The sequence below is a fragment of the Propithecus coquereli genome, unplaced genomic scaffold (assembly GCF_000956105.1).
Source record: "Propithecus coquereli isolate 6110/MARCELLA unplaced genomic scaffold, Pcoq_1.0 Scaffold313, whole genome shotgun sequence".
In the NCBI taxonomy this organism is placed as follows: Eukaryota; Metazoa; Chordata; class Mammalia; order Primates; family Indriidae; genus Propithecus; species Propithecus coquereli.
In genome coordinates, this window is record NW_012148764.1 from 1,544,233 (window position 1) to 1,558,445 (window position 14,213).

Genomic DNA, 14,213 nt, shown 5'->3' on the forward strand with positions numbered 1-14,213 from the left:
TAGTATCTGATAGGGTGAAATTCCCTCCTTTCATTATTGTGTTTTATAAAATTGTCTTAGCTATTTTAGGGCCTTAAGTCTTCCATCTAACTGCAGAATCGGTTAGTGAAGGTTCACCCAAAATCCTCCTGGGATTTTGCATAACTTAACATTGACTTTACAAATAAATTTGAGGAAAATGGGTATCTATATAATTTTATATCATGCATAAGTATGGTGTATCTTTCCATTTATTCAAGTTTATTTTCAGAATATTTAATAGAGGCTTAAAATTTACTCCATCAAGGTCTTATGTATTTGTTAGGTTAATTCCTAGACAGTGATTTGTTTTCATTGCTTTCACAAATGTTTGTTTCTCATTACATTTTGCAAATGGTAACTGCTAGTATAGAGAACAGCTATTGATTTTTGAATGGTGATTTGGATCCAGCATTCTGACAGAACTCTCAGTTTGTTGATTCACTAAGGCTTTCTATGCTAATAATCATATAATCATGAAATAATGATAATTAGGTGTCTTATCTTTTAATCTTATCCCACATTTCTTTTTCTGTTCTTGTGATGTTGGCCAGATCTCTGTTATACAGTGTAATTAATAATAAGCATCTTTGTTTATCTCAGAACCTTGAGGGGCATGGGTCTCCATTAAATATGGCTTTTTCTCTCCTTAAATTTCTCCATTACATATTACATTACCACTGGGGTTTTGGTAGACAGCCTTTCTCTAATTAAAGGCTGGTCTCTTTTTTCTTGCCTGCTAAGAATTTTAATCATTAAAATGAATTATTTTTGCACTTGAATTTTATAACATGCTATTCTAAAAAGTCTGAAAATGTTTTTTATTTCTTTTTAGTTAAAATGAAGAAACATATGACAACACTAATGAAGGAAGCAGAAAAAGAGAGTTCTTTTTCTTTTTGTACAGTAGGGTAGTCATATAGGACTGAGAGTGTGCGAGCAATTACAAGTATAATAGACTTTTGATTTATTTCTGGAAATAAAAATAAATTAAAACAAATTATTCCTTAGTCTCTTTAACTAGGCTTACTTTAATCATTAAAATGTACCATTTTTGCTAAGCTGACCTCATGCTCCAATATAGTAGAGTGGGTAATCAATTGATGTATCATGATTTTAGAAAAAGGTTTGTAGATAAGCCTTTAAAGTTCCATCTGAGATGTTCCCTATCCTTATCTTAAGCTTCTTGTCACTCAGAGAGGTAAAAGTGATCCTCAAATTCCAGATGGTTTTATCTAAAATGGAAATTACTGTAAATATCTGAGACACTGAATTCAAACCTAAGTGAAACAAAACATTAATCTCCATAAAAATGTAGTAAATGTAAACAGTTCACAACATCAATCTTAAAATGATCTGGTTAACTTGGATTTTAATTATATTTTTAAACGTTTACTTAGGCTGAATAAAGTAACTGCAAATATAGAATTAAATCCTTTTGCATTCAGATTTTGTACTCACCAAAAGACTGCACCTTATATATGTTCTGTGCTTGAAATTTGGTTAGAAAAACTAAACTAAAAACTGCACTTTTATTAACAATCACATAATAAACAGAAAAACCCTCATAGGTGTTTCCTTTTTAGCTCTCTTTTTTATGAACTGTTTCCCTACTACTATAGTAATTAAAGATGTTTATATCTTTGTTCCCTCCACAGGGAAGCAGGAAAGAATGTGAACTCTCAGGATGTGCTGTACTTACTGCCTGTTTTTGATGTACTGCTCTGGCCTTTCAGATGGAAACGTGCTGTGTGGAGGAACAGTCCTGAACTTACATACTAAAGCAGTCTACTTTCTAAGTTGTGGCTCCAGGTTTATGTCAAAAGATAATTTGTGGGAAAAAATCACACAACTGTTACATCTGCCTTAAATATATGCAGAAAAACACATGATAGATTTTCCATAAAGTAGATAAAACAACTAAGTTGGCCTGAAACATTTGCTAAGGATGGGCCCATCAATACAAATACTGCCTCAAAAACAAACTATGGGAACATGACGGCACTCAGTCTGACCAGGATAATTTTGGAGTCAAGTAGTATAAAGATACTTTAGATTTCAAACATAAACGTTTTTCTTTCAAGGAAAGAGGTGAAGGGAACCCTTACCTCATATTTTCCTTTTTTCTCTAGAGGCTCTGACTCCTCAGGTCTGTGACTCCTTACAACTTTGTCCCCTCTGAGTTCTTCCAGTATGAGGACTGTCTCCCAGTTACTATAGTGATGGGCTGGGAAAATATCTGAATGCATGCTGTCACCAAAATAAACAACCTGTAAGACACACAGCAAATTCTATTTGAGGCACAGAATTGTGGAAGAGTAGTGTTCATTTCACGGAAGACAGAAGAAAATTTCTAAACAGGCATCAGAGTACAACAAGAGAAAATTGCCTAAACATCTTAAATTTCCTTGAATAACTTCACTGGTGACCATCAATTTGTTCCATTTGATTCCCTTGGCGCCAGGTTTGTTACAAAGCTGTACAGCACATTTGCAGATAGAAGGCAGATGAGGAAATACATGATTTTATTCAATTTTCCTAAAGACAACATGAACTTATATGTTTATGTATATGTTTACAATGAAACCTGCCCCTAGAATTGAAGAGCTGGTGAGATATTAGAGACAACTTGTTATAGCAGGTTGCAGATTATAAAGAGTGCACACCACAACCACTTTTCAAGAGAGTTTCTGGGTCCAACCCCAGATCTGCTGAAACAGAATCTCTGAGAGTGGGGCTGGACATGTGGAATCTGGAAAGCTCCCTAGGTATTCTGAAGCAAAACTCCATTGATCTAGTCCATGCTCTTCAATTTACAGATGAGAAAATAAGGTTAAGGGTATGAGAACTAGAACCTCCAAGTCAGGATGCTCCATCCACTAAACCCCTCAGGAGTCCCCAGGGGACTGCAGCTTTGTGGGAGTCAATGGAGCAGGGCTTAGTTACCCAATGACCTCACTGCTCATGGGGCTCGTGGTAAATAATTTTTTGGAAGGCAGGGTTCTGCTGGTAGAAATGCACCAATGCTCAACATCGACAGTGTGATCAAATTGTCAAAAGCAAGTGTATCGTTAGGCTAGTCTGTAGCATACTTTCAACTATTGCTTGTTTTACAAATAAAAACTTTGATAGATTGTTACCAGGATATCATTCCTCAGCTATCCCACACACTCATCTGGTGTACCCCTTAGATCTGTGGCCCTCCTGCTTGGAATCCTTGCTCTCCTCTATCACAGATAAAGACCCAGTCTGCGTGGACAAAGGAAAGGCTTATTTAAGCAGAAGGGGTAAGAGGAGAGACGTGGTAGATAGACAGAGGCAGATGATTCCCTCATAGTTATCTAAGCTGAATGCACTGAGAATCTTGGGATCAGTTTACATACACTTATGTCTTCAAGTGGGCATCAAGGATTCCGCCTCAATCAGAAAATACCTTGGGTTCAGGTTTGCCAGTCATTTTCTTCAGAAGTTCATAGAGGTGGCCAACGTTCCCTTGGGAGTACCAGCCAGGTTTTTCCAGAGATGGCAGCGCCTCCTGCTCCTCATCATTCTCTGAAAATACAGTTTGACAATCATTTACTTCTTAAGTAAGTGAGAGGACTCAGTTGGGCAGATCACACTTAGGGCATGGCTGCAGGACACGTACCAAAAGGAACCATGTGGGGAAGGGAGCTGGCATTCAGTAATCATCTACGTATTCTAAGTACTTTATGGATATGTATTTTTAAATCCTATGGCCTTCTTAATTGGGGAAAACAAGGTTGAGGGAAGTTATTTTGCCCAAGATCTTAAAGCTGGCAAGTGAGTTATTCAGTGATTAGATAGATGTCTGCTTGACATCATGCTCCTGCTTTTGCAAACCAGTTTACTAAAGAAACAACATAATGGAAGCCATTAGGTCCTATTTGTTTAGAATTGGGGGTAGGGGAGATAGGTTTTTATCAGTAGTCTTTCAAATTCAGGCTTAAATTTTGCACCCTAGGTGCCTCCAATGCTTTGCTCTAGCCCCAGCCCAGGGTGGGTGTGTGGGCAGTAAAAGGACTATCTGATGCCAGAGCAGAAGTCTGGGGACCATTCCAGGCTGTCCTCTCCCAGTACATTACTTCCTCACTCCTGTTAAAGCAGGGCTGGTGAGACAGGTAAAATGTCTTTGCCACTCTGGATCTTGCCAACTATTATATACCTTGTACACAGGCTGAAAGGTGAAGACAATCTGTCCATTAGTAAAATGATGAAGGAAGACTCAGGCAGGTGTCACAAAATGGATGATATACCAGAGATTTGGGTAGCTATTGGCACAGCTTTGGAAGCTGTATGGGGAAAAAAAAAATCTCTTTTTTTCCACATTAACTATATGATTTAGATTTTAAGAGGATTTCTTTGGTCCTCTCTGCTGCGCCTCTAAGAAGAATCCTAATGAGAAATAGTCCCACGTTGTATACGGAGGTGGTATATACAGAAGCTTACATAATAAGAGACCTCTTTAAGAGAAGAAATACAACATTAACAATATGAAATTGCTGTTGTCCCTGCCAGAAGAGACAAATGAGGGATGCTAAAGATTAAGCTTCATTGGATTCGGTGTGAGTGAATCCTAGAGCAGGACAGGGAGAAACAAAGGGTCTATCTAGAAAGAAGGCGGCAAAAGTAGGTAACTCAGTTATTAAAAATACATCTCTGACACACTTAGTACCTTTAACTAAAATCTCATTCCCCCTAAAGAAACTATATGTAAAAGTCACAGGTAACTACCCTAAATCTCTGCTTAGTTTATAACATAAACCACCTTGAATAAGGTACCAGAGAATTAAAGATTAATAGATGAAATGTTGGTCACTATAATTGTAATGGAATGCAATTTATAAATCCTGCAACAAAAAAGAGTCAAATATATCACAATAACATGAGGTGGATATCTATATAACCTCAGATATTTTGAACAAGGAATTCTAAAAACACATTTATAAATAATTAAAGCCACATCATAGCAACTGGCAGCTTATGGTCAAGAAATATTTATGCCTATCTCACTGCCATTTCAGCAGTTATTTAAAAATTCTTCTGCACAAATGAAAACCCCACTACTCTCTAAAGAATAAGCAGTAAGCCAAATCATGTATTAGCCTAATATTAAAAGGATCTAGTAAGATTTAGTACTTCCCTGGAGCAACACAGTGAAAAGTGATTACTTCTCGTGTCTGCCTGTCTTTATTTATTCACTAGAATGTCTTACTATGTAAATAATGTAGGTTTGATGGCATTTGGAAAATGAATAATTTAGAGAAATACTTTTGAAAGCTGATTTACATTTGATATGTAGAGACTCACTGTGCAAGAGAGGTGAAGAAAGGAATCTTTCTACTGCTTATTAAAAATAATTTCTCGAATAACTGCTCAAATGTCAGAACTCAGTAATTTAATGAGAAGCAAAACATCCAAATCCAATGAAAATAAAAAAACCCACTTTATATAAATATCACCTATCCTCCCTGTTTCTAGCTCCTACACTAGAAGCTGCCTTAAAGGATAATTAATCCATGAAGGCAGCTTCAATGGTTCTAGCAGAACCTCCACAGCTAAAAGCTGTGGGACTCAGAAAATTATTAATTCTCTTAGCGGAGAGCCTATGAGGTCAGTGAAAGCAAGAGAGCTGAGGTGAAAGCTGTACAGTCCAGAGGAACAAACTCACGGAAGTTTAAAGTACAATGTTCACAAATCCAAGTAGGGCACTCACACTTCTTTTCACAGTCTTTAGGAAATAGTTACATGAACTTCTATTTTCACATTATATTAAAGAGTGTGCCCTGTAAGGAGTACAATGAGGACATTGATTTCAAAACATTCAATTAAAAATACGTTAGAAGATACAGAAAGATAAAGATGTGGGAAGATACAGAAAAAATAAAAAAGGACAAAGTATAGAAGGTGACTGTGATCTGTTCCCTCAGTTTTAAAACAAGGATAATAACAATGCTAACCTCACAGAGTGGTTCTATAAATAAACTAATACAGATAAAGATGAAACACACGGAACAGTGCCTGCCACATAGTAAGTGTTGATGAACTCTTAGCTGTGATCCCTTCAATTTACAAGTGAAGAAACTGATACCTGGAAAAGTTAAGCAACCTGTCCAAAGTTACCTAATTGTTATGATCAAAGCCAAGCCAAGAATGCTTCTTGCTGTCTTATTTCTCGAAGGACTTCAAATTGGGGCTGGAAGACATAGAGTAAGGTGACAGCCCCAGAGACAATCTCAGAATATGAATTCCTGAACCTGAATGTGGCTCATGGTTTCTTGCCACAAACAAGAAACTACAGCACAAGACAAAATTTTATCTGGCATCCCTGAGGGCACCTGTAAGCTAACCGTTCTTACCCTGAAAGGAGCCCCAGCCTACTCCCTGTGACATTTTCACATCATGCCCCAATTCAGTGCTGTTTACAGTCTTCCATTTATATCAAAGACAGATTAGCAATGGATAGAGAAGGGGAACTTTAGAATGCATTTTGAACTTAACTTTATAAAGTTTATTGTTATTTTTACCATCTCCCTCAAATTCACTGACAAAACAGCACTATTTTATGAAGAATGCAAACCTGTATTATTTTCCTAAAATTCAATTCTGTCACAGCTTTAGTTTAAAGCAGTCTTAATAGCTAGGTAAAATGCATTAATTGAAGAAATCTTCCTATGAAAATATATTATTAAAATAATTTTCTATGCCAAAGTTCTATAAAATGTCCAAATTATTCCTCAAATGCCTTAACCAAATGACTAATAGATGTTTGGCTTATCAAATAACTATAATGGAGAAAAACTGGTATGAGACCAAAGTTCAAACTTGTTCCTATCGCCTACAAACCACCAAAAAAATTGACTTAATGAAGTTAAGAAACAAATGAGGGGGCCAGCTGCCGTGGCTCATGCTTGTAATCCTAGCACTCTGGGAGGCCGAGGCGGGCGGATCGTTTGAGCTCAGGAGTTCTAGACCAGCCTGAGCAAGAGCGAGACCCCGTCTCTACTAAGAAAAATAGAAAGAAATTAGCTGGACAACTAAAAATATATACATAAAAAATTAGCCAGGCATGGTGGTGCATGCCTGTAGTTCCAGCTACTTGGGAGGCTGAGGCAGAAGGATTGCTTGAGTCCAGGAGTTAGAGGTTGCTGTGAGCTAGGCTGATGGCATGGCACTCTAGCCCAGGCAACAGAGTGAGCCTCTGTCTCAAAAAAAAAAAAAAAAATAAATAAATAAAAGAAGCAAATGAGGGTTGGATAGAGATGGAGGAGCTGCCAATTTAGGCAATTAGTAAATCAAACTATTAATAAAACTCTTTTAAAAACTGTAGTTTGAACTTGGTGGGGAAGATGATTGACCAGAGACAACAGCTGCCAGAGCAACTCGGTAAGGAGAAATTTTGGATGAAAGAGAAAAAACGAGCAAACAGATGAATATAGATTGGGGGTGGGTCTGAGGGAAGGGTACCAGAACCTTCAGGAGACTCCTGGCCCAGTTTGTTTAAATAATGCCGAGCATCTGAATCAAAAGTAAAATAAATTATAAAGCATTTATTGCAGTGGATGCTAACGTGTGTTATGCATGTTTATATATATACATATATAATATGTTGATTTTTATCATCCTTTTTAAAGCACAGCTAGATCACCATATAGGTCTATAAATTTTATTTGTTAATGATCTTATATGCATTTATAACCATTCACTCTGTTTTAACTTCTAACCATTCCTGGGTTTACTTTAGATGTTCATCCCTTAAGAGAACTTCTGAATGGTCCTCAAATATTAATATGTCACTGAGCTTATTTGACATTTACTTAAATAGAAATGAAAGACATGACAGATATCAACATCCAAACTCACTGCCTTTCACTCCCCTAAATGTACAACTCCTCCATTCCTGACCAGGCTTTGCTGTTTATTCATTTATATATTTATTCAAGAAGCTTTCAGAGAGTACCTACCAGTGTACCTCACTCTGCTATTACCATTCTTTTTCATCTGCAAAATTTTATCATTCTTTTCAATCCACCTCTCTCCCTATCAGTTTCTTCTGTTAATACATAAGGGACAATTATAAGTACCCTTCCTTGAAGGCCTTGCCTGTTCCCCAGAGAGAGGACTATTTCATGTGTTAGGATCCTCATGTATTCTTCAGGCACTTTTGTTCCAGAAAATAACCCAATTGACTTATTACAATTAATTTATCCCTCAAATATTTATTTAGGCCCTAAAAACTAAGGTAAAGTCCATGCCCTTCATTTTTAAAGTCAGGGGTAGACTGACATACAAATAATTATGATATAAAGTGTTAGAGTAAAATTTAATACAAACATAGGTTTATCTTCTTTCTGCCCCATGAAAGGAAAGAAAACATGGTATTGCATCTAACACAGTGTTTTGCACACAGCACAATGCTTTGCCAACAGGTATACAGAACACGAAAGAAACCAAACACAACTTACCGAGTGTCCGGAAAGGCCTCTGACTTGGTAAATGGGAGAAGAAACCGGGCTTCAATGCATTTGTAATCACAATGTCAAAAAGGTCTGCAAAATCATTCCTAAAAAGCAACAAAATTTTCCATAAACTTATTTTAAGAAAATAGAAAGGGTCTGCATAAAACAGAACCTTACCTATCTATTTTACCACAGCATCATTTCTTATCTTTTGCGTAACTTTTACATGCTTTATATTTTTCTTATACATTTTCAGGTGAATATTAAACTGGAAATAGAAGGTGGCTGAGCACTAGTCTTCCTGACAACCCCTGTTTATACTTCCTAAAGTATAAACATAAGCAGGAAAAAAAAATGGCACAGCAACTCTAGGTATTGAGCTGGCTTTTCTCATGATGGTAACAGTTATTGTGATGAATTCAGTAGTTTTTAACAGCTAGAAATATTTGGGAGCTATGTCTTCAAATTTGGGGACTGAAATTTGTCTGGATTTATTAGCTTGAAGAAAGAGTTAATAATTTTCTGTGTTACATGGGTCCTACAGAAAGCAGCATTAAGGTAGGTCAGGTGAAATCTTCCAGAGAATGCTCAAAAAGATACTTTATTTTGAAAATCAGTGTCGTCTTATAATGTGGCAATATTTAGATGACCAGTAATGATTTTTAATCTGTACTTAGTATTATATTAAGGATTATTTGAGACGACTAACGAAAGGCAGTCCTTCTCCCTGAGAGGCTCACTGTCACACTGCGGAGACAGTATTTGCCCAACATTCCAGAATATTTTTACAAATCAAAAGAACAATAAATAGCAATTAAGATGAGAAGAAAAATTTCTTCTAAGATGCTAAGGAAAAAGGAATTAAAACTCCTGAGTCATTATTCTAAAGCATGGTCCCACTACCAGGGCAACAAATGTCTCTATAAGGGGCACCTTCCAGGCATCTAGAACTTCTCCCTTAATACACTTCAAGGATCCGAAACCTATGTATTATTCAGAAGGCAGAAAATCCCCTCACAGATAGTAGTATATCACAGAACAAACTAAACCCACACACGTGGTAAGAAACATGGAAATCATGAGGCTAAGAAAGTTGGTGGAGGTCAGTTTTGCTCCATACTCATGGCAATACAGTATTTACTAAAATCTGAGGAAACGTTAGGGGAGATCTAGCAGCCCATTGTAGAATCTTGCACTGATCATGGACATTTCTTGGACTAGCCCACAAGAATGACAAGGTAAGCATTAACACATGGAAACTTACCAACTACTCTCATACTTTACTATTGCTTTTTAAACATCCCCTCGTACCTATGAGGTATTATTGTACCATTTTTAAGATGATTAAATTGAGGCTTAAAGAGGTTATAAAACCTACCCCAGGTCACATAGTAAGTTGTAGAGCAGTCCCAAATCTGTCTTATTTTGAAGTCTGTGCACTTACACTTCCTTGATTTTCGTGGATATCGACTACATCCCTGGCTGTGCTAAATGGTAAAAGTACATATTAATAGCTTCACACTGAAATGGCTACAGAGTGCCTATACTCCAGGTATCTGTTAGGGAGTGTAATCTACAATTCACTGTCCCTCAATAATCATCCAAGCTGAGAAATCAAATTCATGGAAGACTGAAGGAGATACAGTCTACTCACTTTTCAGAAAACCTAAAGCCCAGACCATCAGTGAGCTATGAGCATACTGGCCCCCGGTATCACTGCTTTGCTAAAATGTACTTGGGGTGGGTTGCTGTTGGCAGATATTGAGGTATGTTATAAGAAAAAAACAATTTATGACTCAGCATTGTTTAATATAATGATATAATCAGGGTTAACACTTTTAAAACTGCACTGGGCTAATATGCTGTCAGTTTTTATAAGACAATGAAAAAGAAACAAGTCATCACTTACCCAAGGATATATTCGCAGAGTAGTCTACAGTAATCACTGTGAGAACTGGTAATTAACAAAAGAATTTTTCCTGCATTCTTTAGCTGTCGAAGCCACTTTTTAACAGATTCGGGACAACTGTGTAAATATCTGCCTGGATCTCTTTTTATTTCTGGAAAATACATTCCAGAGTTTTCTGAAAAATAGAAATATCAGAGATTTTTCTTTTTAAAATATTTTTGACACTGAATATTCTCAAACAAGTTAATCTCTTTTGAAGCTATAGATAAAAGGATAAAGACTAGGTTTGAACAACTTAGCAATGATATCCATACTAACTAGTTTTTAAGAATAATTTGTGTTCTTTAATTAAAAATATAATGATGGTTTAAAATGTCAGTTGATGATATTGGTTAGCTATTTGAAAAGAACTGATAAACTGTTCAAACAGATAACATAAGAAACACAAAATAATTAGCATTTTCAAACCAGTGAAAACCTTACTGCATTTGAAATAACAATTATTAATAAATATTCTTATAATCATTCAACATATATTTGCTGAATACAGGTAAGAAACAAATAACATTCAGATAATGTAGCAGGAACACATCTTCGGCAGGAAGTAGCTGAGAAGGGAACTGGGTTCCTTGGAGTCACAGTAGTGTTGTTTCAGATAGAACCCATACTAGGGTTACCAGTCTATAGCCTTTGAGTAGTGCTGCGATGTCAAATGGAAAAACCAGAGCAAAACAAGCTAGAAGAGGCCAAAAGGCACTGCAGTTGACAGGGAAGATTGAAGGGCTTGAATCAGTGGGACTGCTGGCTCTGCCCCTTTAGAGAGTCCAGGCGGTCAGGCTGAGCTTCAAGGCAGATGGTGGCAATATCTCCAGACAGCCTGGCTAGACTCATCTATATTGCTTGACTCGGTGCCTTTAAAGTTATGGGTACTTAGCAGACAATTGAAGATATGGTTGAAATGCTACTAGATTCATAAAGCATTTTGGAAATACTGTTCTCTAAACATGATAGAACTATTAAGTAGATATGGAGAATCCATGTTCTTACTTTCTGTAACTGCTAGAAAAAGGACACATGCATAGACAAAACAATAGGTTAAAGAGCTTGTACTAAATGACAGATTCTGTAATAACTAGATTTGGGAGACATCTGTAACTTTGTCCAGTGTGATGCACTTGAAATAACTGAAATGAAAGGTATATTTCAAGAATATCAGGACAGAAAAGACGCTAAATGAAACTGACAAACAAAACAAATGGTAGCAAATACTGTTGTCTGCCTGACTAAATCTACTCCCCAGTTTCCTTGCTGGACAGTTATCTGGTTTTGTTTGAGGTTTCATCGTCCTTTGGGAGGATCTGGGTCTCAGTTTACGCATATGGTAGCAATTTCCTTCCCTGGCCAGTGAATTGTTTAGGAAGTTCAGGAGACCCAGTCATGGCAATGAGACCTAAGATGAAATTTGCTAGGGAATTTTGAAGTAAGGTATACCACTGATAAAAAGTAACATACAAAGGGGAAAATGTCCTCTCTTCTACTGCTGGAATTTGCCACAATTATAAGTTCAACTTAGAGCTATAGTAGCTTTCTTCAACACAAAGCATAAGTCTGACACACCAGGGATGGCGGAATGGAAATACGAAAGGAACCTGGGTTCCTGATGACATCACTGGGTTTCTGATTAAGCCACCGAACTAACCACCACTGGAAGTAGCACCCAACCTCTGGGCAACATCTGGTCGTGTGCAACAACTCAATTTAATAACGGTTTAAACATTAAGGATATTTACTATGTGCAACTTAAAGCATCTTGATTAAGAAAATAACACATTGCAAGAATATCATACCCAGACCAAAAAAAAAAAAATAACAAAAGAAAGAATATATTACAATGTGAGAATAATATTCAGACATCAGGGGACCAAGAACAAAAAAATTTTGTGCTCTTCTTGTATTTTGTCCTACAGGAACTTCTGTGTGTAAATCTCTGGGATCTCTTGCTATCCCAGAAACTATATATTAATAATAGCCCTTAAAAAAATTAAAATATATTTTCTGTTTTCCAGAAAAGAAAAGGTACAGGTAAGAAAAGGCCAATTTAAGAAAGAGATAATAATAAAGCTAAATGGTTAAGAATCGAATAGTTTGATAAGTGGACAACCACCAAAGTAATTTCAGAGGTTGCATCTCTCTTAGAACTTATCATACCTAATGGAGTCATATGTGAGACTATTTCATTCAGAAAAACAAAGGTTTTATTGTGAGAGGAATTTTATGGGCTGCAAAACAAAAGATTTATAGTATGTAATGCTGAAAACATTTATAGTTAAACTTCTGTATTCAGAAAAAAATTGAGAAAGTTTTTTTTTCTTAGCTACATGTGCTTAGTGCCATCTAGTGATCAAAATATAAATTACTATAAAGCTACTGTTAACATTTCTAAGTCAATAAAAAAATAAAGCATATACATTTAAATACTGTATTTTAAATTTCTTACCTAGATTAATTTTACTAGAATCTTTTAATTAGTAATGCCTAATTCAAAGGAATGGAAACCTAATAGTTTAATCAGAAAATTACTCTCTTAAGTAATAATGGAGATGTCTTTGTTTTATTCACGAGCTAGACTGAAATGAACAAACTAAAAAAGACAAGCCCTGTGCAATTAGATATCCAATGGTGGATTATGAGTTGCTCTTACTACAAAATAGTAAAACTGGAGAAAATATTTTTGTCCCCTCGTAACCTCAAATCATTAAAGGAATAGGAGATAAAATTACATGAATAGACACTCATATTTTTATTGAAATAAATCAAGCTATTAAACCAAAGGAAGAATTATTAAACATACTACACTGAAATATAATTGTCTATTAAATTATTTTCCAAAAGAGACTGTAAACTCTTAAAGGCAAGAAATAGGTCTACTTGGCATGGAGCAGGCCTTGAATGCATGGATACCTAAATTAGTGCAGGGGCAGATCCAGGAACACTTGTTTCCTTACATTCTAACATAATTTGTAACATATAGCCAACCGTGAATGACAAAAAACTGTATTATTCATGTACTATCAAAGTTACCCTAACTTACTCTTCCATTTTTTTTACCCCTGTTGAAAAAAAATGTTTAATTATGATATTAAAAGATTAACACTGATTGAACAAAACAGGGAATTTAGATCTAAGGTGGAAAGAAATGGTATTGCTTGTTCTTAACTCACAAAGTAGCCTGTGTTTTCACTTGACCTCTAAAGGAATTCTATTTCACTGCCACTTTGTGTAATTCATTTTCCTGGCCTTTCTACCTCTCTTCTATCTTTAGATGCTGGTATTTTCTATGTCCAGTTGGAATCAAAAGTAAATTTTTTAAAAAGCTGATTCTAAAGAATAAAAGTTTAGCTTTCTTATGTTAAAAATTTGGTTAATATAGAGTCATGGAAAAATAGCAAACTGTTGGAACAGTCTAATATGCACATAAAATGGCCTGAATATATTAAACAGGATTTAGGGACCTCTCGTGGTAAAAAAAAAAAAATTAGTACAGCTTGAATATCAAAAATACTTTTTTTAGGTTAACAGACAATTCTGCCACATCACTATTTCTAGCATCACTGAATAAGTAAGCATTTTTCTTGTTAACTGTATAACTACTGTTTTGTGTGATTTGTGGCTAGACTTTTCAAAGCTGCTGTCTAAGAGGATTAGAGATACCGGGATGCTAACACCTTCACCCTCAGCCTCCAACTAAGGTCTGTTGCTATTTCCATTGCAGAACATAATTTAGGAGAGATTTAAATATTTATAATCTA

General features: G+C 35.9%; 1 protein-coding gene across 1 annotated transcript in view; it reads right to left on the reverse strand.

The window, feature by feature from the left end:
• NT5DC1 (5'-nucleotidase domain containing 1) overlaps positions 1 to 14,213 on the reverse strand; it is a 119,215-nt gene that overhangs the window by 7,356 nt on the left and 97,646 nt on the right. Inside the window, exons 7-10 of the mRNA XM_012650147.1 lie at positions 10,405 to 10,579; positions 8,502 to 8,599; positions 3,452 to 3,570; positions 2,127 to 2,288 (exon numbers count right to left, since the gene is read on the reverse strand). Coding sequence (XP_012505601.1) covers positions 2,127 to 2,288; positions 3,452 to 3,570; positions 8,502 to 8,599; positions 10,405 to 10,579 — 554 coding nt within the window. The remainder of the gene's footprint in view (positions 1 to 2,126; positions 2,289 to 3,451; positions 3,571 to 8,501; positions 8,600 to 10,404; positions 10,580 to 14,213) is intronic.